Consider the following 26,779-nt stretch of genomic DNA (forward strand, 5'->3'; position numbering starts at 1 on the left):
CTATGCAGTCCTATATGACAGCTCCTTTCCTTGCATGTACAGGTGTGCTGTCAGAATAGGTTTATTAAACGACAATTTTAATGGATGTTTTTAATCCAAGCTAATGTGTAGATACTTACTATTGTGACGCCACACTTTGAGGCCTACTGCTCTTGGGTTGTGGCTCTGCACCCCATTGAGTCATCATTAGTATTCTGGCTTGGGGCTGCAATACTTTTCCTTCCAGCCTAAGTCGATTCTTCCCATGTTGCCAAAAAGCAAAGCTTGTAAAAATGCATTGTTCTCTGAGAAACTAAGCATCCAGTGACTTGCTGATTGTGAATTGTTCAGTTTCTCCAATTAAGTACTCGACCACTGGGGCTACCACTCTGCAGAGCATTATCTTAAAGTTGTGTGTACCTGGAAATTGGTTAATGAACAATGGAGCTACATGACGGCATTCCTCTTTTTTGTGGGAAGGCTGCGAACAGGCTATGTTTCCATGCTAACATGAAGTACCAGGTAGAAGTGAATACTAGCAGACTGGACATATCTGTCAACATCAGCAACATCCTGGCACTTACTGGTTAGTTACTTTTGAGAGAAGATCTGCATTAAGGCACAAATACTGGGCACACAACATGGCTGAATACCGCAGTGGCTGAGTGCTGCTGGCAATGCTTTTGGTGGTGATACCATGTATATGGTGTGAGCTTCAGCAGTGATGCTCTGCCCATTAAAAGAAGTGCCAACAGCGTTCAGCCTTTGCCATTGGCAGTAGCCCATGACCACCTTAAGCCAGGATTGTGAACCTGGCCAGCATTGTAAAGTGGTTACGCATTTTAGTTTGTGGGTCAACATCAGAGGTTTTAGCACTGCTTTAGTAAGATATGGTTTTAACTGTTTTTGTCTCAAGAAGAAATCATGATCAAAGGGATTGATTCGAAAAAAATCCCAGATGGCAAATGATTCTTCTTGCTGTTTCTCCTTTTAAGGTTTGTTCAGCAAAGGAGAAGAAATCATAGATATTTTGACAGGATTTTCTTTTTTTTTTTTTTTTATTCATTTTCATGTCAGATGATCATATTGGGAGCACAATGTCTTCTCGAGTGAAATTTTAATTATTTTGCTTTTTATTTTCCTTTCTGATCTGTAAACAACATATTCACTTTTTGTGAGGCGTCATTCCTCTTATAAGACAAGGTTAAAAAAAAAACATTGTTTTTGTGTGTTTAATTCCCCTCAACACAAGCATTTCCTTTTTGCCAGAGGTTCCCCCCTTCCTTGAGAAATGAAAAGAAGTTTGTGTCACAGAAGACCAGAGGTTGAAAGAAAATGTGCCACTAATAGAAAAGGACTGCTAACGGACGCCACGAAAGGGAGACAAAAAAGTAGCATGAGCATGAAGAATTCCAGTCACACCATATACAATAGATTTTGAAGTGTTCAGTATCACAGCCTGTATTTTGAGAAACGTGCTGTTCTCGTCCTTGAGAATAATTCTTTAGTCAATTGCATCACAGGCCTTTTGACAGCAAAGGTTCTGTGGGTGTCGATATGGACCTCTAAACTACCCATGCCTTTGAAGAACTCGATTGGGCAGACACATTACTTAATAAAACAGAGTTTTGTCAGCTGAAAGTTCTCCCTTAAGAAGAAATTTAAGGTTCAGGATTCATCTTTACCAAAGACATTACCACCAAAGACGTCCCCCCTTCAAGACATTACTCAGAGGAAGCACACTTCACCTTCTCTGGACTCTTCTAAAATGCATCTCTTTTCATTCACTGCGTTGACTTCCTATAGTGCAGTTCTCCATCTTCAAAACTCTCTGTTTCTGTCACAGAGGTTATTGTTCTTCCGTCTTCATTACTTAAAGATGCACCATCCAGCTTTCAGGCCATCTTGGTCTCTGTGCTCAAAATCCAGGTATCTCTTTATGGTTCCAAATATCTACTGGAATAGGATTGAAGTCAGTTCTTTTTTGCATCTTGCTCCTAAATACTGGACTAACTTCCCTTCTCACTCCATAAACTATTTTTTTGTCTTTCTGTAATTAATGAAGAAATACCTTTTCTCACCCTGTTAGAGTTCATTCCATCTGTTAAACAGCTTCGTTATTAAGTCAGCTTAGGGAGCAAAGGGACTCTCTGTGGTAATACTACACTCTAAAGAACACGAAGGGCCTAATTTATATGTTGCCGGAAATGATGCTTCAACAAAATGGATTACCCTTCCCACTAACTTAATGGCCCGCTGGTCAGATTTAAAAGCGGGCAGACCATTGTAACCATGGCGGAGACTACTCTATCTCCCCATGGTTAGACCCCTCTGATGAAGTAAGGGCCATCGGAGGGTGACCTGAATGTTCACCCACCTATTAGGAGGTTCCTACTAAAGTAAGTGGACAACAGAGCTTCAGAATGCAGGAAGTGAGTCTGTACACACCATCAGATGCTGTCCACCCAATTCCTGGCTAGCTCACAGTGGCTCACCCATACCCCTCACCTTACTGGGGTGGGAGTTGATTACAGCAATGTGAACATGAGACTTTGATCCCCAAGGGAATAGTGGAAACAGATCTTACCCTTTTGTTATCTTACTCAGGCATGCCCAGATGAAACACAAGAGACATGAGATACATTTTCAATACATTTATTGAAACAGTAGTAGTCTCTCTTAGAGAGAATGAGTTGTGATAATGAGGCAGATGAAACAAAGCAACATTACCAGCATTATGAACATTGTGACAAGAATAAACAGTCCAACTATGGCAAATGATTTCTAGATATACCTACCTATCACTATCCCTATACTGAGAGCATAGTGAATGGACCCTCTGCCTTTGCTCAATCTAAGAGGATAACCTTAGCCCCCATACCTGGAGAAATGAACCAGGAAATCAGGCTGTAGTGGAGATGGCAATCCTTCTCTGCAAACTGAAAGATTAGCACCAGCAGACCTGCTTGTCGAACACAGCATTTATCCCAAGATGGTCGCGGCTGGAGTGCTCCTCTGACCCACCTCCCCCAGGTCACTACATCGTGACTTTAACATGAACAGTGATTCAATTAAACATCTAATTTGCGAGAAAGTGAACTTTGTGTTATTCTTAGTCACAAGTTGCTTAGAAGGACTTCTAATAGCAAATATTCTCCTCGAGTAGTTAATTACACAAGTGATATCTGTTGTGGGCATAAATTCAAAATATACCCATCTGGAATTATAACACTACATTACTGCATCAATAACTGCATCTCCTCGTCAGCATCCAATTTGAAAGACAGTCTGCTCTAAAGCTTTTACCGCCTGGACGAAATGTAATTGTAAAATTGTATTCCTAGAGAAGAGCCAGAAATCTAGCCATTCTGGCAGGAGCTTTGGCTGTGCCATTTCCATGTAGCATATAAACCAAAGGCTTGTCATCAGTTTAAATATCAGAAGATGAACACTATAGAAACGTTTTCAGCTTCACTACACAGCAGCAAGCTATATCTTCTCTCTCTGGAACTGTAATGATTATACTGTACTGTAATTACACTCTGCTGCTCTTGCACATGAGAAGAAGCAAACACTATGCACATTAGACTCCAACCTTTAAAATAAAAATGCTTCTAAGCCAAACTGGCAAGCATCCACATTTAACATACATAATTTGCTAGCTACAAAAGGCTTTAGAGTCGAATCCTGCACAATAAGTTATTTGACCCTAACATGTTGATATCCTGCACCCACTAAGCCTTTGGGCGAACCCCAGGTGTGCACTAATCTAGACTCTTACCTCATTGTTTAAGGAACAAATAATCTGAAATAATTGTGATTGGTGAACCTGAATCAGGCATTATCAATAACTTCACAGCATCAATCGTAACATCACACCGTGCTCCCCTCACACTGTTTTCACTGTCACATTCAGTTTCAATCATCAAAACAATGTTCAGTGATCCAAATTGGATTGTACTAACCCATTTTCTACACTGCTTACTTTCATCAATGACTTTATACTTTTTACAAGCAACTTAAAATTGACTTATTGTTCATCAGTTAATACACCGTTTTCCTGGAGCTGGTCAATTCAAATTATTCCCTTGGTGCATTTGTGAACCACATCTGAAACATATAGTTTGTCCCTTTCTTGAAGTGCCTTTGTGGGTTTTGGCTCTTACAGTAACCAAACGTACAGCTTCTAGGTCTTGTACAGTATTGATGCCATATGACGAGTTCATGCCTTGTTTACTGTCAATTATGGTATTGGAAATCATTGATTGCTCGATACCTTTAGCTAAATTCATAACTTCCACTAGATTTGGATTGGGACAGCTCAACAAGCGTTCTTGTACTTTCTTAGAGGTGCCCTAATATAGGTGTTCATCAGGCTTTTGAATTCACAGGTGGAAGCAAGTATCATTAAGGCTTCAACATACTCTTCAAATGTCTCTTCAATACTTTGTGGTTAAAGAAATTATGCCTTTCTATTAATATACTTGGATCCTCTGATTACTGCTTATTAACTCTTGCAAATGCCGACGAGTACTCATTCCACGCTCCAAGCTGAGCTTCAGCTGAGTCCATTTCCACTGAATTGTCAAACACTTGTTGACCTGCACGGCCAAAATGAGTGACAAAAGTGACATGTTTCCTTTTTAGTTCAAATTGTGTAGCGTCTATTGCCACTAAATAAATTGCCTCTCTCATTGCCTCCAAAAACTGGAACAAACATCCTCCACACATCAGTATGGCTGCTCCACTATTCAACTTCCACCAGATGTTGAAAACCTGGCCGTTCAACTAGCAGCTCTGCTGGGCCCATGTTCCTCCTCCAGCTTCTGGATACCCTTGGATGTGATGAGCTGCACTACACAAATCCACCTAACATAATTTAACATAACAATTTTCAAATGTGCATAGCCAATGCTTTCACTTAATGCTAAGCTTCTCATGCAACTGTTTGAAAGGTGTATTCACTATTGATTACAAGTAATCATTCATGTTGATTTAAAAAAAAAAGTGAATAGAATGATTGGCTGTCTCTGCTTGTTAAAGATGGGTATTATCTTTGCAGTTCTAATAACATTAGAACAACACAGATCAAATACCTTTAAATTCTGATTGCCACAAAGATAGGAAAGCATCGTTACAAGAATTCAGTAATTTTAACTAGCAAAATATCGTTGAACAGCAAACACGCGGTGTAGAAAAATAGCGAAGTGCCAAGTCCCCCCGACAGGCTTAAAATGGCTGATGACATCCTCACATCAACGTGAAGACTCAGTGGTCCTGAGAGAGGGCTGCTGCTGCTCCATCTGTGGCCAGGCACTTTATAGTAAATGTGCCTCTGACACCGTGTTGCGGCAGGAGAAGAGGTAACAAACAGATTAGGTTCGGAGCTGCAATTTTCGAACTTGTACCTCGTAGTCCGTGGCACATTGTCTTAAACAGGGATGCCAGAGTGTTCTAAAATGATCCTAGCTGTGCGCCTCTACTGTAGCTCGTCGCCAATGTTACAAATGACTTACATGAGGGAAGAAGAGTTAAAGAAGCGGCTTAGTCAGTTAAATCAGTGCGAAAGTAAAACTCTATGCGCAGAGTGGACCATTCGGCACACGAGACAGACTTCATCTGACTGCAGCAAGAGCAAGAAGAAATACTGATGCCAAACGCTCCAGGCTTCAGGACATGGCAAACAAATCATGTATACACAAGATAAGTACTGCAGAAGTTAAGTAGACATACATACAAGTAAATGAAAACAGCACAGGCTCAGTATAACAGATACTGATTAACATGCTTGTTCTCTAATGTGTCGAATGCCTTCACCTTAAAGAGCGTGACCTATGGATGATGCTCTAACCTCCTATTACATTTAGAAGCAACCAAATCAAATATCTCTCTCTTGCTTCAGCAAACTCTGCTGCATTGAAATTACTCAAAAACGTTACTGTTGTTTATTCTAGTTATTATTGACCCATTGATGGACATCTTGTGTCCAATAATAGTTTCGGCTCACCTCGGGAAATGGGATCTTCGTGTAACCGTCCCTAGACAATTGATTGATAAAAGCTATGTCACTGCAAAATTCTCTGCAGTATTTTGTAGCAATAGCCTCTCTTCTGTTACTTCTGGGGCTACTTGACAAAATCTTTCCAATTCCAGTACAGATCATTCATTACCTGGGGTTAACTCTACACGTAGTCAGTGAATAGCGAATCAAAGAGAAGTGATGCATTCTTCAATATACTCTTCATCACTTTCCAAGTCAGATTTCTACTGTACTGGGCTGCGTGGCTTCATGAATCTTCATAGTGTGTGTGTAAGGCTGCCTGGAGGATCAAGTATCAGAAAACTGGGAAAGCAAATTAGAGCTGGCTTTCTCCAAATATTTTTGTAGATTTTCCATCCAATCGAGCCATTTCAAATACTGATTGACTGATGGACTGTGTATGGGTTTGAGGTTGAGGGATATAAAGCACATGTTAAAGGGACATGGCCACTGAAGGAGAAAACATACCTTTTCAGTTTCTCACGTTAATCAGTAGATTTTGTTCTAAAATCGCTTGTGCACCTGTGCATAGACAACTTGATTGTAATACAAGCTGTGCATACCTCAGCTATGTAAAATCTGACAAAGGTGAACAAGGTTGAGGGTTTCTGACTGCGAAGGATAACCCATTTGGCACTAGTTACCAACCAGAAATGTGGCAGCCATAGCAATTCATCAGCCAGTTATGCAGTATTCTGAAACTTATGCATTGTGGAAGACACTGCACGAAAATCACAAATGGGTCATAAAATGTGAATCGCGCAGCAATTCACTATTTATGACTTAAGTGAAGATTACAGTGATAGAGTACTGGTATTACATGTAAGCAGATTTTCTTTGGGTGACACCACGTTCAGTTCATGCAGGCTGAGAAGTTATTCCATTATCAGCCACATTCATGTGTGACAAATGATCTTCTAGCCAGAAACAATTGGTGTCCCCCAATTTCATGTTTCTTTGAGCCACACGCAGCACCAGAGCCAGACCTACAGGACGGGAAAGGGTGGAGGAGTTCCTTCAAGTGTAAATCTACACAACACAACTTTATACACTTGTAATTGCTCTGTCTCAGCCATTTGGTGCTTCGAGTACATCACCAATACATTTCTAAAGCACTGTCGGAACCATTTGGTTCTTGTGGATTGATTTGGCATAAAGGGAAGTTTGTCAGTCTTCTCAGATGTTTCTAGCACCCTTTGATTATGAACTGTGAGGGAATATGTCTGACATTCCTAATCATTCTTGAAGTGTGTTTTATTGGGTATGTCCGTTTTATAGGGATGTTTGAGAGAAAATAACAAATTGTGAGGAAATGCTAGCAGCATATATGTGGTATGGGGATCTGTGAGGACCATGTGCATTTTGTAGGGTTGTGTGGCGAGTTTTGCACTTAACAAATAGAAGTAGTAGCAGATGGACAGACTCAGTACTGAGAAGATGCATTCTGAAAGTGAGAAAGTGAGTGGTAGGAAAGTAGTATGGCAAGTTTAAGGTCAAGCACATGTGTGTGGATGTTTGAAAGGCATGCATGTATTAAGAGAATGTGCAAGGACTTATCAGTGCGTGAATGCGTGAGAGGTAAGATCTGAATGTTTGGAATCGGTAATAGCGTTCATATAGTATAAGTTTCTGTTAGGGGCATGTTAACATGAAGATATATGATGGGTATGGACATTAGTGAATAACTTGGAACATTTCTGCTGACGGATGTTGCATAATGAATAAGATTGAGAAGAGCAAAAGAAGTGGTACTTTTAACACCCAGGTACCAGAAAGGCCTTTCAGCCAGTTTTGATTGTGTGCTTCCTCCTTTTAGTACGAGAGAAGAAGGATACGCCTCTTGACCCTGAGGACAGGAAGGAGGAGGACGGCTCCTTCGATTATAGGTAAGTGCTTCCCATATTCTATTCTCAGGGTCTTGAACAATACTTTCTCAGTTTTCAGAAAGACATGCATGCTGTCTAATACAGAGGCAGTTGCAATTAGCTGTGCTATGCATGTGTGGTGTCTAGACAGACACATGAAGAGTTCTTGAAAAGAAGGGCATTCACACAGATGAAAATCAGTTGTAAAAAAGAACCAAATATAGGACCAAACAGCAGGAGACTGAAAACACCTTGCCACAAGCAGGTCAGAAATATAAGCACAATATGCGCACACACATTTCTTCACACATACATCAATATTCATGCTTCACTTCTCCCGCCACCTGCTTTCAGTTTTGTGATGTCCACTGCTGCATTACATGACTATCAGGTGTCGTAGAAGCTGCATGTAATGTGTCTGTATTTATCCTTCTCTTGCTTTCAAGGAATGAGCAAAGGTAAGCGTGCCAGTCATGCAGACTGAGGAGTGCATGACTCTTTGCATCTTGAAAACTTTGCAGAAGGTAGTGCCAAGATGCATCACTTCTTGGATTCATCGGGAAATACATTTTTCAGGATAGAGTGTGTAGTTATTGGGAGAGAGGCCATATTCTTGGTGTCAGCTGTGTCCGACCTCCCACGCGGCTTATAGAATCTGATCCTAAAAGTTAGGTATGAACGTTTTTGGAGTAAGGAAGATGGCAAAAAACCTACCCAAAATGTTTGAATAAGACATGGCCAAACCATGTATCAGCCTGGAAACTGCCATCTAAAGAGACTATAAAGGCATGAGAGATAGCCTAAATGGCAGCTCTACAGATGGTGCCTAGAAAAGTAGGACTCTGATAAGCCGAAAAGGCACCTATTGGCTCCGAGTGTGTATGTAGTTTTTAAACGTTGTTTCCTGTTATGAACCACCAAACATCAAGAAAAGCACATAACTTATGTCAAAGTGTTTGATATCGCTCAGAAAAATGGGGAGATAGTTTAATATCTAAACAGTATAAAGTACATTCTGCAAATTGGAATTGGGTTGTCAGTCATATCTATTTACAGAAATGAAATTCAGAGACAATTTTGAGAACAAGGCAGGGTAATTCTTAGTACAGCTTTATTATTGAAAAAGTCTGGATACAGTTCCTCCACTCCTAAGTCCTATAACTTCCAACTCATGGAATATAGAAACTTTGGGCTCAGTGGATCTTTATTTTGGTTTATTACTACTGTTGTACTCCTAACTTACACTGCTATATGATATCTTATTAATGTTCTATAAAAGGTGATTCCTTGCTCATATGGCTGTGATTACGCTACACTAGTACCATAAATAAATGCGCCAAAATAATGGCAACCAAACCGGCTGTCTTCTAGGTAACTATAATGTCGTCTGGGGCCATATGCTTTAGAGGTTTTGGGTATCCATGCCTTGAGACCTATGTTAATATCCCAGAGGGGCACATATTTTTATGACAAATAGTGTAACCATGAAAGCCCATTATAGTGTCTCCTAAGTCCTTGGCTATGTAGGGAAATGGTTGGTTTGGAGACTATGCACCTATAGCTGCGAAATAGGTTTTACAGAAGTTTGCTTTAGTGGCTAAACTAAGGAAACTGGAGAAAAAAGTTTAGTATTGAATCAACAAAGTGAGAAACAGGGTCCAAAGACCAATAACAGCATGTCATCCATTTTCTTACATTATGTTCTTCTGACATCCTTTTCTAGATGCCTGATTGATTTCTGGGTTCTATTGAAAGACACGTAGATGTTCATCAGTTACCCCTCTAAGTAGTAGATTCCCAGATTTAGCAATTAGTAGTTACATAATTTTCTGTCCATCCTAAGGCAGACCATCTGCCTTTATAGGCCGCATCCAGTGTTTTTTGTGGACCATTATTTCAGATTGGAAACTTGTATCTGATGTTGCAAAAAGGGGGACTATGAAGGGCACCCTGCATGGTTTGGTCATGCACAACTTGATAACTAATACAGCTCTTTCCCAATTCAGGAGTTGTGTAGGTCATACAATGTGTGTCCTTTGCACATCTAAAAGAAAAGTTGTGGTTCTTGTTTGTCCCAAAGAAGTCTGCTTCCATTGTGGTTCTGGTTTGTCCCAAAGAAGTCTCCTTACATTCTCCAATAGTTAAAATCATGTTGCCACCTTCAAATGCAGAGATCAGTTGGAATTCTGCAGAGCTTGTCGCCAGTCTATTCCAGCCTCCTGCCAGATGGGTTGTGGACTTCTTTATGTCTTTTTGAAAAGCTCATTCCTATATCTACTGCCATTCTGCAGAAATGCTTTGAGCATGTACCTCCCTGTTTGTTAATGTAAAACATAGCTGTTGCATTATCCTGTGTCGGCCTCCGTTCTTAAATGTTCCATAAGGCTATAAAATGCTATTTTGTGCTGGACCATTGTTTTCTTCTCCAATTAGCTTGTGGTGGTGAGAATCCAGAGGAGCACACATCATTTAATTTTGTGGGAGCCCCCATTTGCTCCTAACATGTACTCTGGTGTATAAGGTGTCAAGTATACTTATAGGTCGAGGGTCCTGAATGAAATTTCTGCAAGAAAAAAAACATTTTTTTATTTGACTGGTGATGGTATCATTATTGGCTGAGATTTGCACTCCTGATTCCACCAAGATATCAGATCGAGTTGGGTTCACATTACGGGCAATCTTACCTTAGGACTGGCTAGGATACAAGATGATATGAGGCCAAGAAGTCTTTGGATTCACCAGGTAGACACCATCAGCTGCTTTTGAAAAAAGATACATGGGGTCATTATGAGTCTGGTGGTCACTAGACTGCCAGACTTGTGGATGGCAGTCGGACCGCCATCAATGCGGCGTTCCAAGTGCCACATTACAACCCTGGCAGTCTGGCCGCCAGGGAACCGTCAGCCCCACCAGGATCAGAGATCCCAGCGGTATGGAGGTGGTGGCGGTCCTAATCCTCCAGGGCAGCGCTGCAAGCAGCGTCGCTCTGGGGATTACGACCCCCAGCGGTTTCATGGACCTGTACCATAAAAAGGATGACAGAGAACAGGGGCCCCACCACTGGCCATGCACTTGGCATAGTCAGTGCAGAGGACCCCCTGGCCAGCACCCTCGCAATGTTCACTGTGTGCAGACAGTGAACATTGCGAGGGTACTCATGCTCCCTGCTTGCTACAGCATTGCCACCGGCTCTGTTACGAGCCGGAAACAATGCTGTAGCCTGGGACCCGCTAGGCCAGCGGGCGGAAACGCATGTTTTCGTCTGCTGACCTAGAGGGAAACTCTTAATGGGGCCGGCTGGGAGGTAGCTTGTGTGGCGGCAATCTCCCCGTTGGAAGTTCGGCAGACAGTAAAACCGTCCGCTGAACTCACAATGGCCCCTAAAGTGTCTTCGAAGAGAAGACACTGATTTCATAATCCTTCACTTCCATGGTATCCAATGCAGCATTTATGAACTGCAGCATTTGTGTCAAAAGCAGCACACGTTTGTTATTGTTCACAAGCAACCCTACGATATAGATCCCCAAAGCTTTCTGTAGATGAACCATAGACTCCAACGATGAGGCCACTCTTATTCACCAGCCATCCATGGATAAATGTGAATTCCTTGTAGACTTTGGTGTATTGTCAATGCTTCTATCATGCCAAAAAATCGTGACAAAGAATTGTAGAATTGTTTTATTAGAAATTAATTCTGACTACTATAAGGTGAATAAACTGTCAGTGCGGTGGTGAAATTAGACCATGAACATAGACTTATTGCAGGTGTGTTGACAACAGTTATCTTCCTGTTGCAGCCAGTATTTGAGTATTTCTAAAGGTTTTTTTAACTAACTTTAAATGCATGATTCTAAAACAACGTAGCCTTTGATGAACATAACAACTGTCTTAAGGAAACTTTCCAATAATCACACACTTTCCAGTAATCAGAATGGGAATACAGAAATTAGATGGATGGCAGCGGAGGGTGACTGATATCAGACGTTCTCAAGATGAGCTGAGATTAGCAAGTATTTGTGGTGATAGTTGTAGCATCCCTCGCAGTCCGGGGGCATGCAAAGAACATGCCACACACGGAGCCCTTGATTAGACGTCTGTAATTCTCTGCGAACCATCACACACTGAATCACTAAATATGTCATAACTGTTAACAACCACGCCTTGACACCTCCCAATAGGTTACCCAATCTCTCTTCTGGGCCCACCCAGAACCACGTGGGTCTTAGCACACCTAGTCTCACAACACTACAATAGTCGTTTTACACCTCCTTTGGTATTTACCATTTGTTTAACAGAAAGGACTTGGGTATGGAATACCCACAGTGTAGCTGGACCATTGCCAAGTACCACACTCAGTTGGTAATATTATTTTGACAATCTCCAGTGTTATCTGTGAATTACTAAGTGAACTAAAAAGTTGAAATTGTTGTACATGTTGCATAAAGGCACTTTATATTTTTCTTAATGGGTCCTGAGACAGATCTCAAGAAAATCGATAGACAATAAAATTAGTAGACTGATCTGATAAGACATTTAGTTGCAGATTCCTTACATTGGAATTTCCCTAGGCATCAGTTTGGATCCAGAGATTTTTCTCAAGCAGTACACCTGCTGTCTGTTCGGTGGCATCAATCGACCTTGCGCCCATCCGCGGCGGCATCCGCACTGAAAATGATGTTGTAGGTCTTATATAGGCACCACCCTGGCATGCTGACATCAGTTCTTTTCTTTCTGTGCCAGCCAGCGCTGATCAGAAGAAAGAGCTACCCCTCAATCATTTTTTGACTTGTCTTTTTTGACTTTTTTTCCAATTATTTTTAGTTGTTTAACTTCTGGTGGTTCAAGGGATGTCTCTGAGGAAGACTGGCTTCAAGCCCTGTGGTTCCTGTCATCGGGTGATGTCTGTGACGGATCCATGCCTTGTATGCCTTTGATGTCTAAAGCGCGACCACAGCCTGAAGTCCTTCTCCTAGTGTTATATCATGCATCTGAAGGCTTTGAGGGAGCAGTCCTTGAAGCTGATGGTGGCCCGACGCTCTAATCTGTGCAAGTCGAGTTCTCGGTCAAGAAGAAGGTTCCAGGTGCAGTCGCAGAGTACTCCATCCTCATCGTCCCACTCCAAGTCGTAGAGTCGATCAGGTAGGTCAAGGCATAAGAAGAGGTCGAAGAAGACAAAAGGTTCTTCGACTTCACCCCTTCCGTTAGTCAGCGAGGGAGCGTTGTCACTCTAGGCCTCCATCTGTGGAGCCTGCGTCCAGGCTGACTCCACACCTCCTCGAGTTTCCGGGAGCACAAGCAACCCCTGCCCAACTTAAAGATTTCTGTGAGGCCATGCGTCTAATTTTTGGGCAATCCTACATCGCTGGTGCGTCTTTGGGCCCTGTGGATATGGAAGGGGCCTTGTTGGGTTCCACGCTGGCATCTTCAACCTCGGCTCCAAGGAGCATCCTGGGGTCCATGCTTGAATCCGGACCAAAATTGGTCGTACCACCTCGACCTTCCCTGACGACGATGCTCCCGGTGGTGACCGCGCCCCTGGGCAATGCCGTCCCCATCCTCATTGTCGACTCCGACACAGAGCCAGGTGGATGTTGTATGACGCCGACAAGAGCCTTGTCCCCTTTGTTGGAGCCTGAGCCTTTTTCCTATGGGCTAGGTTAGTGAGACATGGGAGGGGTCGCTGGACCCTTTGGAATACCAGCTCCAAGACCCTATGGGTTGTCATGTGGACTTGGGTGATCTCAATGAACCTGATACCTCCACAGATACTGGCATACTTTCTCCTCTTACCATGGCTACAGAGGAGGGTGCTTCATATTGTGTGGTGGTGTGAATAGCTGCTAGGATCTTGGACCTTGAGTTGCCTTCAGTGGCAGTCAGGACTAACATTCTGACAGAGGTGCTTCAGCCTGGAGCTTCATCTTCTGAACCCCTGCTCCCCTTCAGTGAAGCCCTTACAGATGTCCTACTGGGCACCTGGTCCAAACCCAGCACAGGGGCTCCTGTGAACAGGACAATTGCCTGCCACCATTGCCCTGCTCCGGGTGACCCAAGTTTTTTTACGCAACACCCTACCCCTGTGTCATCCAAGCCTCTACCTCCCATGGCGCGTTCTCTTCCACACCCCAGGATAGGGAATCCAAGAGGCTGGACACACTTGGGAAGAAGATGTTTTATTCCGCCAGCCTGGCATTGCAGTCCGAGAGCACTGCATGCCTTTTGGACCATTATTTCCATACTTTGTGGGATATGGTTGCACATGTGCTGCCACAGGTCCCGGATGAGGACCGGGCTGTTCTTTGCCAAGCAGTTGCTGATGGGAGAGATGCAGCAAAGTTTACAATCCAATGTGGACTGGACACAAACGACTTACTGGGCAGAGTGGTTTCATCGACAGTGGCCTTTAGGCACCACACCCGATTGCGGACATCTGTTTTTTCGGGGGGATGTCCAAGCCAATCTTATGGACATGTCCTTTAATGGCACCTGTCTCTTCTGAGAGAAAACAGACTCTGCACTTGAGTGCTTAGAGGATTCTTATGCTACGGCCAAGTTCTTGGGCGTCGTAGCAGCCCTTCTCCCCCACAGTCTGCTTTTTAACCCCTTTCGTGGCTACGGAAGGGGCGCCCAGCTATGTCCATTCCCTTCCATCCACCGTGCTGTGCATGCTGCCCAGCCTTTGCTTGGCTAGGGACGTGGGATTCACTGCCCTCGTTGATCAGAGAGCCAGCGGTCCCTCCAGTCCAACTGCCACCCCCACCTTTCCAGATGCAGTTGCCACCAAACCCTCCTAGTCTCACTCTTTCCCACCATAGAGCAGTCAATGGCAGAATCCGCTGTCACCTGTGCCGCTGAAAATCCATCACGTCAGACAGGTGAGTTTTGCAGATAGTCCGAAGGGGCTACTCCCCTTAGAGACTACTCCTCCATCCATGCCACTATTCTATGATCAGATGAAGGGGGATCACTTGGCACGCCTCCAAGAGGAAGTAACAGCTGTTGCAGCCCAAGGGAGCAATACAGAGGGTTCCTGTGCCAGAAGTAGGTTGTGATTGCTATTCTCGCTACTTTCTGGTACCCAAAAAGGACAGGGGCCTCTGCCCTACCCTAGACCTTCGGTCCCTCTATCTCTTCCTCAGGAAGGAGTTCAAAATGCTCTCTCTGGCTCAGGTTCTTCCTGCCCTGGACCCAGGAGACTGGAAGGTAGCATTGGACTTGCAGGACACTTATTTCCATATTCCTGTCCTGCCTGCCAACAGACATTACTTGCAGTTTACGGCAGACACAAGCACTTTCAGTTCAACCTTACCAGCACCCCTTGGGTGTTCACCAAGGTGACGGCTGTGGTCGCAGCTCATCTTTGCAGGTCAGGGGTTTCAGTTTTCCTCTACCTCGACGACTGGCTTTTGAAGGGAGTGTTCAGACTAGCATTGAAAGCATTTCTTCCCTCTCTCCAGGGAAAATTAGTGCAGGTATTCATGGCCAACACCATAGCGATGTGGTACCGCAACAAGCAGGGCACGCTGGGGCCGTGGACCCTTTGATGGAGGCTCTGGATGTGCTAGAACATCAGGGTATTTTGCTGGACGCTCAACATCTGGCGGGCTCTCTGAAAGCCAGAGCGGACTAACTCAGCCAGCAATGCTTTGTCTATCAAGGATGGCATCTCCATCCATAGGTGGCACAAGGTCTCCTTCAGCAGTGGGGAGAGCCTAGGTTAGATCTGCTCGCCTCCGCAAAGAATGCACAATGTCAGCAGTATTGCGTTTTGGAGTTACTGGCAATCGCTCAGTGATACTTTTCATCTCAAGTGAAACTCAGGCCTCCTGTATGCCTTTCCGCCCATACCACTTCTGCCCAGAGTTCTCAAGAATATCAATAATGACCGGGCCGAAGCAATCTTTGTGGCTCTGAACTGATATGCTTTCTCTCTCTCTATTCATTATACCCCAAAGGAATTAGAATTTAGTTTTTACAGTTCTGATGTGCGCTCCTTTCGAGCCTCTCCACCATTGTCCTATGAAAACAGCCTTCCTTTTGGTCATTACATCTGCCCGGAGGGTAAGAGAGCTGCAGGTATTGTCACCTAAGCCGCCATACCTTTCCTTCTATCCTGAGAAAATTGTTCTTCGTACTGGGGCCTACTTTTTGCCAAAAGTGGTTAGCCCCTTCCTTCCATCACCTTGCCTACTTTTTACGCTCCTCAACATCCTTCTAAGAAAGAGGAGAAACTCCATCGCCCAGACCCAAAAAGAGTGTTGCCATTCTACTGTGATCGTATCAAAGAGTTCAGGGTGGATGATCAACTCTTTGTTGGTTATCTGGGTGTGAAGAAAGTTTGGACACTACCGAAGAGAACCGTCTCCAGATGGGTTGTACTCTGCATTAAAATGTACTACGCACTGGCTAAGAACCAACTCCCTGAGGGTTTGCATGCTTATTCTACCAGTGCTAAAGCTGCAACCACTGCGTTATCACGCAGAGTTTCAGTCCTTGACATCTGTCAGGTGGCATTGTGGGTATCTTTGTACACGTTTACCAAACACTACTGTCTGGACAGTCAGGTCCGCAGGGATGGGCACTTTGTCCGTTCAGTCCTGCAGGACTTTTCAGTAAGATCTTAGTTCACAGATCCACCTCCGGGGATGGTATTGCTTGGGTATCTATTCTAAGGTAAGGAATCTGCAACTAGCTGTCTCTGTCAGATGAGCAAGTTACCTTCGGTAATGCCTTATCTGGTAGAAACATTATCTAGTTGCAGAGTCCTTACCAACCCACAGATCCACCCCGCTCTGCGAACTGATTTCTAGGGACTCCCTTTCAGGGCCCTAGTTTGGATGCATCATTGGTAAGTATTATTCATGGCTCTGCGCTTCTGGCATGAAAAGTCATTAAAAAAAAAACTGACATCAGCACGCCAGGGTGGCGCCTATAAAGGACCCACGACATCATATCCAGCGTAGATGACTCTGATGACGGACGCAGAGCCGATCGACGCCTCCTAACGTCGCACAGGGGTACTGCTCAGGAAAAATCTCTGAATCCAGGCTGAGACCTGGGGAAATTCTAAGGTAAGGACTTTGCAACTAGATATTGTCTGTACCAGACAAGACATTACCGAAGGTAACTTGCTCAAAAATGCCAACCCTTAAAGGTAATCCCCAGAAGAGATTTTTGATCCTTTAATACAGGTGTAAACACCTTGTCTCAGGCTATGTTGTTTTTTAAAATAAATAAATGTGGAGAAACCACACAGTGAGCAAGGGAGCATGACACTGCAGAACTTTTCATGGGACGTTTTTGTTTTTGGTTTGGCAGTCTCTTCGACCTAGGCATATCCTTGATAGTATAGCCTCTTCCAGGAATAACGAATGGAAGAACAGACGCTCATCTAGGGAACATTTGGGATCTGCCTCCCATATAGTTGGATTTCTGCATCATCATTTGGGCACTCCAAAAAAGGTGTTTTCTCTGAATGCAAATGAACCTACCAAAAGATAGTGAGCTTCTTCTGTCTGTACACAGCAATAGACTGAGTGCCCAATTCACAAAGAATATGGGAAAAATCTGTATGTCTGGATAGAAGTATAATTTTAATCAGTTTTCAAAAATCCACAGTAGTACACATGGAAATTTACAAAAAAAAAGTAGATGTTGTGACCACCCATATGGCCCCATACTTATTCCTATGCATGCAATTCATTTTTTTGGGAGACAATCTATATGTGCAATTGTGATATAAATAAAGCATTGTGAAGGATTGTGAATGCCCACAAAGTTACCATCTTCTCAGTGGCCAATCCCTAAGTAATTCCGAAGGCTAATCTACGTTGTTTGCTTGCAGCAGTGGCACAGTTCAATTTCTTGTGGTGGATATTTCTGTGCCTTAGGGCTGCAGGGCTACTATGTAGAAATTTGTTGATTTGCTATAAAATACTATTGATTAAATGCTAATGTGCATGCTCATTCAGAGACTGGAAAGGTCTGCATTTTGTGTTAAAATGTTTGTGGGCCCTCAAACGCCCTCCTCCTACTTGATGGGTTCTGTGTGTTATCCTCGTTAGACTATATAGGTGTCTGAAGGAACCAGTATTTGTCAAATGTTTTTACTTGTGGCGACAGACCTACAACATGTTACTCGTCACCAAATCCTTATGCTACTCATCAATCATCACCTGTGTTTGAACAGAATGCTTGCACAAATATCTTTCATTAAATTGAGAAAAAAATTCGTGTATGAAAAGGCTCACATTACGTTAAAAAATAGTGTATTTAAAAATGTCATGGAATATTCAGATCTTATGAATAAGGCAGGGATACGACTTATAGAGAATTTATGTTAAAGGTATACAGTAGGCGTGGGAATGTTTAACGCTTACTGTATAATTCAGTGCCCTGAATTAAGCCAGTTCCATTTAGAAGAGGCTGGGGCCACTGTGAATATGGGTGGGCGAGGACGGTAAGTTTGTTTCCTGCCTGATCCCAGCGGCCTCTGCTTTCCACTGGGATGAAAGCCCCAGGATTGGGGCGCGGTCCTCGTTGAGAGGGGCTTGCATGCCACCAGTTGTCGGAGTGATGATGGTCTGTGTCCTTCACAGTACGGCGGGGGTCGATGCCAGCCTGTGTCTTGCTTCCCCGCTCCCTTAGCATGTCTGAGATGCTGCCTCTTCAACGTGGATAACCCTGTGCATGTCTTGAGTTTGTCTTTATAGTGCGGTGAGGCGGAGCATTCGTGTAGTCTTGAGACGCTTCTGGAGACGAAAGCCCTGTCATCTCGTCTCTCTGATGTTCTTTCTCTCTTTCTCTCCCTGCCTCTCCCTTCTCTCTCTCTCTCCTCTCTCCCTCATCCCCACCCTCCTGACCCTGTGAAGGTCTTTGCAAAGGTAGGAGCCCGAGATGCTGCCACTGACATGCTTTTAGCTTCCCCGCCGCTCCTTTTCTCCCGCGGACCCCGAGCTTTTATAACCAATGCTTTTAAACTCTGACTGATAGAAGCGATTAACCTCGTACCCGATCTGAGAGCGCATGCTCCTTGTAACGCGTATGATTGATATCCGCGGCACTAGGGGGGTGTAACACGTGCCCCATAGCGCTTCATTTCGCTGGCTGGTTTGGCAAGGTGTCTCTTGATCCAGACACCATTACAGAGTGACGGGATCCTGCTTCCAAGGTCGCCGCAGCCTGGGCCTGGTTTATGTGAAGAGTGCTCTGGGGCCGGTGTGGCGGAGCGCCTCCTGTGTCGCACGTAACTTATCCTGCCTCCCCCTGCAGTTCTCCTCCCTAGCCGCCATCCACTTTAACATGTTTCCATCCCGCAAGGAGGCGGGAAATCAAGTTTTCCTGCGCACTTTCTGAGTGTTCCTGCGGGTTCAGCGAGCAGTTGCTCTCCCCCCTCTGTCACACCGAAAAATACGACGCAGCTGCGCGCTCGATCCTACTAACAAAAACTCCCAACACTTCTAGCGCTGGTTGAAACCCATAAATGAATGTATCCTTTCAAACACCATAATTGAAACTCACCCATAAGAATAGTGATTGCAACGTGTTCCGGAGACCGGAATTCCCATTCTGTTTTTATTGCCAACAAGCTCTTTTCAGGTTTGACCATACCGGCAAGTACCATACATACAAATATCATATGTGCATTTACCTCCTAAGCAAATACGACCTGACTCGAAACCCCCTTTCGCGTTTAAACAAGTTTGTTCCTAAAAAATGGAATTAGCCTCATAGTTGTAATCAGCGGCTTGGGTTTATATTCCCGGGAGCTGTTTCCCCAGTAGTCTTGCGCTGATTGGCATGCCCTGCTCTTCACTGGCAATCCTGGTGGTCCAAATTGCATCACAATGCATGTGACTGCTGCCTGAAGTCTCAGTGACAACTATGTTCTGTTAGTCTGAACCTCTAACTTTCTCATGTCAGTCGCCTTGGTGGTACCGCCAGAAAATGTCTTCAAACCCCCAGCAGATCTTAGATCAAAGCTAAGCTCCTAGCTCTCCGCACTCTCGAATTTTTGCACTCTACTTTTTTAAAGTTAGAAATATCATCAAAATTAGTCAAAGGTTGAACAGTCTTGAAACTAAGCACAATCGCGAAAACACACAGTTTTCTAATGAAACCCCTGGCAATATGCCAAAGACAATTCACACCATAGCTCAAAAGCTCAACCTTTGCTCCAACAGCAACACCATTTCACCCAGGTCCCTTCTTGTAACCTGATGATTGATGATCCTTTTCAACCTAACACCAGACCTCTACAGCAGATTCCACAACTACAGTTCCAGAGATATAAAGCCTATGTAGTTTTTAATATTCAGTGGCTCAGTGGTTGCCAGCAGTGACAAACAATTCTAGCTCAAAAGCATGTTGCTGTCTGGTAGGAATATCCATTGCTGCTGTGGCCTTTTGATCTAGAGGCCCAATAATAATCCTGTAATCTGTAATAAGAAGAGTATGATGGCTGTGGTCTTTTTAACTTTGCAAAAAAAAGCTGTCTAAGTCAATTAGCACCCCTATAATCACGTTCTCCTGCCAGTGCCTACCAGATGTACATAAATAGTCAACATCTCACATTTGTCTGGTTGCAGCAAGTCGTTTTTGTACCCCAAGGATTTTAAACAACACATCCACACTGGATGTATCAATAAGGCGTAGCTGATACGGTATCTTGTAAATGGTCTGTCAAAAAGCTAGGCTTTTTGGTGCCTCACTGGGGCCTAAGATCTTGAGAGCCCAATGGTTAGGGCCACCAGGGAAGCTTCAGTTGCCAGTGGCCGCAGGGAAATTCTTTTACCTGTTCGTCTGTTCTTCATGGGCCCCTTTTAGAGTAGGTAAGGGACATTCCTTTCCTCTAGTGGTCCATCAAAATTGGAGGGTTTAATAAAGACCATCAGTAAACTACTAACTGAAGTAAGAGTTCTTTTCACATTTAGACCACCAGTCTGTAGACTTCTGGCCCTACTCCTTTTTATGAAAACAGTCACCAACTAAGTAGTCTGCCTGTGATCAGACAAGGCAATTCATTTTCTAGATATAAAAGGAGGGGGCATGTTTTGGTTCTCATTGGTTTACTGCCTGATGGCACACTAGAACTGACTCTGCAACCAAGACCATAAATGAAAACGTTTAGGGATGGCTTTGAAGGGGAGGAAAAATGGAGACTGTGACAACTACATCAAACAGCTTCAGGCTTTCATCCTTAGATCGGCCTTTGACACTCAGCTGCTCCCAACACTGCAACATCTAAACAGCTGGGAATCCCCGTTTAGTATACACTTTGTTGCAGTAGGTGCATTTGGTGTCTTTACGTTACACACTGTTACTGTTTAGCTGTTAGAGCTTTAAGTATCACTTTTAAAAGAATGACAAAACTACAAATGGTTGTATGAGATATGCCTCCATACCACACAACCTGTCTCACAGAAAAGGACTCAAGTGGAAGTCTTGTTTAAAAAACTAACAAGGGTTGGCAAAGCCAATAGATTTAGCCTTGGTTGTCAGCCTTTTATCTTCACATTGTTTTTGTAAAATTTTACTGTTGACAGAGCTTCTGAGCCTTCTCAAATAAAAAAATGTCCAAATGCAAAGATATTTTTTATGGCCTCAAAAAGTACTGGCAATGTCAACAAAAGACCCTGACACTGAAAGAACCTACTTGGTGTATGGATGTCCTCCTTGTGAAAGAGCAGAAAGCCCTGACTGTGAAGCTAGCCGTCGCTGAAGTAGGCAGGCCTATTGCAACATGCTTATTGGGCAGAAGAAAATGTGAATGGCCACATAACAGACCAGTGGCTGAAGAGAGGACTGGCTATAAGCCCCTAAAAGTAAATATCAAAAGGTCTTGGCTGACGCCAGACCAAATAAAATGTTTTGTGTCTGGCTGTGGCTTAATACCTTAACGACCAGATGCAACAGAATGAAATGCAGGTTTTACCAGCTAACACAAGGTGCAGCTAGCTCTTTGAGGAACTTACATCATGAGTACCTCTGCAAGCATGATACGTGGAATGTAGCCCTCTGTCGGCTGCAGAGAAAATAGTTGATGTCTGTCTGTACACAGTGCCAGTAGTGGAAGAACAACACCGGTAGATAGAGACTCATAGCATCTGCTGACCTAACAGGCCATCTCCAAAGTCTAAATTGCCTACTCTGTAAGGAGATTCAGCTTGAACTTCCCCTCATCAACAGCCTTCTATACCCAGTTGCTGCTTTTGACTGCGAACTAACAGAACACCCAACGTTATTTGTGTGTCATCTCATTTTGCCCATTACCCTTCCTGAAATTGTCAAAATAATCACGTCCCTTTTGTGTGCATGCTAGTAAAGGCCTGTTTCAGGCAACACCTTGGCAAAATCTGACCAACATTCTTCCAGACCTTCCTAATGAGAAACCCCCTCTTTCCTTCACTTTGTTGCTCTGCTCTGTCTCCCTCTTGCATCGTCATCTCACCTCTTACTATTTTTGTTCCCACACCTTCTCCGCTCCATATTTTCGACTTCCTCGCCTCAGAATTGTAAACCCTTTTAAACTTTTACTCCCCTCTAAACCATGAACCACTCCCTCACTTCTGCAACCCATCTTCTTCACCACCCTTGTCACCGTTCATAGCCATCTTTACGCCCCCTTCCCAGTGCACCTTTTTTCTACCCTCCATCCTTCATGCATCTTCATTGTAAAGCCAACTGTTGTGCAGCATTCTTGATTTGTAGCTTAGCTTGCGCTGTGTAAATCACATACTTACACTCTGTGTATATGGTGCAGTGGTTTCCTCTCAAAAACTGATTTTGGCAAGAGTTTTATTTCTTGTTTAAATCATTTTAATTCAGTAAGTTCATGTCTTCCCTCTGAGAATCCATATGACGTTGCTGAGGGTGACACGTATGCATGTGTCAAAAGGAGATCTAGCACCACCGCATACCATTAGCTTCATGGGAAGAATTCTGCCCATTATATAAAGGCAGGACCTATTTGTCAGATACCACAGTGACTCACCTCCCGCATTCAGTGGTCTGCATCACCCATTCAAAAGATAAGCTCTCTGGGCACAGGTATTTGTGCATACCTCTTAGCAGCAAAGCTCCAAGCAGAAAGACGTGCAGTCCTGAAGTTTTGAACAACCTTCTGAGCCCTGATAAGATTATTGCCCAACAAGAGTGGAGTACTCCTTCCATAGTCTATCCTTGAAACCACAAAACACAAGGACAAAAAAGAGAAGAACAAAGAGGACAAAGGAATCCCACATTTCTGCATCAGTACTTGTTTCTGTACCATTTGGCGCCTATTTAGCAATTAGTATCAGAACTGGTTCTCAACCTTTTTGGAAAACTGAAATTGTTGAGCATTTAGCCAGTTCCCATCGCTCAATATTTGAACCATCACAGTGTTTTTCTGTGGCAAGAGAGGAATTTATTTTATCTGCACTATGGTTTCCTCACACTGAATCACCAGCTATTTTGCCTGGTGATTTAGATGGTCTCAGGAGTATTCATTTACTCCTCGTCTACATCCAATATTTTTAAACACTCCAGTGTACAGGTCTGTAGGGCTGAAATATTCAATTCCTACAATTCCTGGCATTGTGAACACATGTCGTTATTTTCCCTTCAACAATGTTAATACAAGGCTCAGCCATATTTCTGGTGGCAGTTCATAATTAAGTCTACTCCATTTGTTGCTGGATTGAACGTGGCACACAAGATTATAGATGCAATCACAAAATCAATTTCATTTGAGTTGTATCTTGATGTCATAGCCAAACCAAGTAAAATGATGCTACAAATACCTAAGTGCAACACTTCTAGCACTCTGCGTCCATAACCCTACTAGTGGAATAGCCCTTAGCACCAAATGATGTAGAATCTAATCAGAGTCTGAATCTGGACATGAAGAGGACTAACCACATCCAATGTAGTATACAATCCATACTGGTCTTGTGTTTACTGTCAGCTTCAAAGCCAACTGCTTATCAGTTGTGTTACAAGGTTCATCCTCTGGAGTCCTTTAAGCCTCTGTTAGCTATATCACGTTCCATTATTGAGTAGTCAGTGACCAATTGGCCCATTCATTCAGAGCCATTATATCAAAAGCTTTAGCTCTGAAGTGTTGCAATTCAAAGCAAGTCCCTTTTATAGCAATAGTTAACCTCCCGGCAAATAAGCACACCACAGCAGCACTGAGCAAAAGGCTAACAACTCAGTCTTGGAAAAGGAGGCTAAAGCATGTGGCTATGAGGGCAAATATAGCTATCAGAAACTTTCTCTTTGCACAAGATAAACTCAACTACAGGTCTGTTCGCTATAAACTTGAGCCATTAGGCCAGTCAAAGCTCCCCAACTGCTCCACGGTTCTCCTGCCTGCCGCTGACAGCTCTGCCCACATTTCTGAGCCTGATTGAAACAGCTGCGCCCTCATTCCTGGGCCTGATTGCAACAGCTCCACCTGCATTCCTGAGCCTGATTGTGTATGCTGATGCCCCTGTAGATGCCTCCTTCGTGCCACTGCCACTCCTGCATTCCCGCCTCCCACTCCAGACCTCCCAGGACATATAATGGTGGTCACAGCACGGCCATACAGTAGCAATGCACAGCGGGTGTGCCGCCTGCATGCCAGAGACAAGCCCGTCAGCACCTGTCCGCACCTGAACCTTGCCCAGCCCCAGGACCCCTGGTCCTCCTATGCTACATCACCAAGGAGCTCCAAGCCCTGAACGTCAGTCACCCCATCAACAGCTGCTTCACGGCCTCCCCACGCTCAACCAAAGGACCATTCACCTGCCTACACTGCCGCTTCTCCTGAAACGAATGCCCACCTGTGCACACTAACGCCTGCACTGCTCGCACACAGAGGACTACAAAAAGCCAAGCACCACTCCAGTGCATCCTGCTAAACACCTGCTCCTTATGCAAACCCGCCACAGAATTCCTGAACACCTTCACCACCCACGACCCAAACGTCGCCTTCATCACTGAAACATGGCTAACATCCTCCACAAACCTCGACATCGCCACGGCCACCCCTGACGGCTACAAGATGATACACTGAGACCGCACCAACAAACATGGCAAGGACACTGCCATCATCTTCAAGGAAACCATCCAATACATCATCACCAATGAGGACCCAACACCCCTCATCGAGCACCTCAGCGTCTGACTCCAGACTGATGCCAACACCACAGTGCAAGGCACCCTCGCATACTGACACCCAGGGCCATGCCCAGACTTCTGCAATGGCCTTGCCAACCACATCACCCCCTTGCCATCGACTCCCTCTACTACATCCTGCTTGGCGATCTCAATTTCAACCTTAACGACCTCAATAACTCCAACTCCACTTCCCTTATAGAGAACCTCAGCAGCATCCGCCTCATCCAACGGGCACCAAACCCACCCACAAAGCCGGAAACACACTGGACGCCATCTTCACTTCTAGCGACAGAATCAGTTTCATCCATGTGACTGATCTCACCTGGACCAATCACGTCATCGTCCACTTTACCATCTCTAGTTCCCAGCACACCACCTCCAAGCACCTCAGCTCCCCCACCGAAGCTGGGGCAAGGTAACCAAGATTCTCGGCGTGGGCACTAGGCACCGCACAACCAAAACCCACAGAATACCTCAACCAGGCCATCCAAAACGTCACCACCTGGATGGCCAAACCCGCCAACAGAGTCGCCCCTCTGAAACCAGCTAAAACCAACAACACCTCCAAGCCAGCGAGATGTTACGCTTTGGAGCTCAGAAACTCCAAACGCAGCTGCCACAGAATCAAGAAACAATGGCGCGTGACCAAGTTCCCCTCTGACAGAGCCACCTACAAGGAAGCCCTCAACAACTACCACCACCACATCAAGGCAGCAAAAAGAGCAGCAATCACTGCCCTCATTCACAACCACACAAAATAACTCTTCAATCATCAAGGAATTCTCTAACCCGATAGCCACAGAGACCACTATCCACCCATCCCAGGAACTCTGCGACCCCATCTCAGTCTACTTCCACAGCAATATGACCACCATATACAACAATTTTGACCCCCAACCCTCCACCTCCAGCCTAGACAACATCTCTCAAGCAGCAAATACCCGCCACACAATAACCTCCTGGTCCCCAGTTACTACACAGACCACCGCAGCCATCATGTTATCCATCCACTCAGGGGCACCCACTGATCCCTGTCCCCACTGGCTTTTCAACCTACGAGCCAACACTATTAGCACTGGACTAACCTGCATCCTCAATACCTCCATCTCCACAGCCACCTTCTTGGACGAAGGGAAGCACACAGATGTCAGACCACTCCTAAAGAAACTCTCCGCCGACCCCAGTGACCTCAAAAACCACAGACCGAGCTCCCCTTCCTGGCCAAAGTGCTCTCGAAAGCCATCAGCCAGCAGCTCACTCACTACCTCGAATGAAACCACCTTTGCAACACCCCACAATCGGAATTCCGGGCCAACCACAGCACTAAGATTGCACTGATCGCTACCTTGGACAACACCAGGGCCCTCCTCGCACTTGCATACAAGGCTCTCCACAACCTAGGGCGGTCCTACATCTTTCTTGGTCATTGCCAGCCAATAATGCTGTGTTGCAGCAGTCACAAGAAATGTTCTGGGAGATACTAAAGCCAGGGCTTTGAATGGCTCAGCCTAATTTGCAATGACATGCATGGCTCATAACAGATAACTTCTTCCCATCATGTGGACATTCCTAACAAAGCCATGTATTTGCCTTTTGATAGCAGAACATCTGAAAGTAGAGGTCCTTGAGCAAGTTAGAAAAGGGAAGTGGTATTTAAATCCTGTAGGTATAATTATGCAAGCCACAGAAGAGGAGTTTATCTGTCTTTGCAGGTGTTCAGAACCGTTAAGACCAAGCAAGTATCTAAAGG

At 44.4% G+C, this 26,779-nt stretch overlaps 1 protein-coding gene across 7 annotated transcripts in view; it reads left to right on the top strand.

Moving 5' to 3' along the window:
• NFASC (neurofascin) overlaps positions 1-26,779 on the top strand; it is a 733,849-nt gene that overhangs the window by 688,618 nt on the left and 18,452 nt on the right. For all 7 annotated transcript variants that reach the window (XM_069238522.1, XM_069238515.1, XM_069238519.1 and 4 more), the window contains one exon: positions 7,836-7,905. In XM_069238522.1, the coding sequence (XP_069094623.1) occupies positions 7,836-7,905 (70 nt within the window). The remainder of the gene's footprint in view (positions 1-7,835; positions 7,906-26,779) is intronic.

Source organism: Pleurodeles waltl, chromosome 6 (assembly GCF_031143425.1).
Source record: "Pleurodeles waltl isolate 20211129_DDA chromosome 6, aPleWal1.hap1.20221129, whole genome shotgun sequence".
NCBI classification, from domain to species: Eukaryota; Metazoa; Chordata; class Amphibia; order Caudata; family Salamandridae; genus Pleurodeles; species Pleurodeles waltl.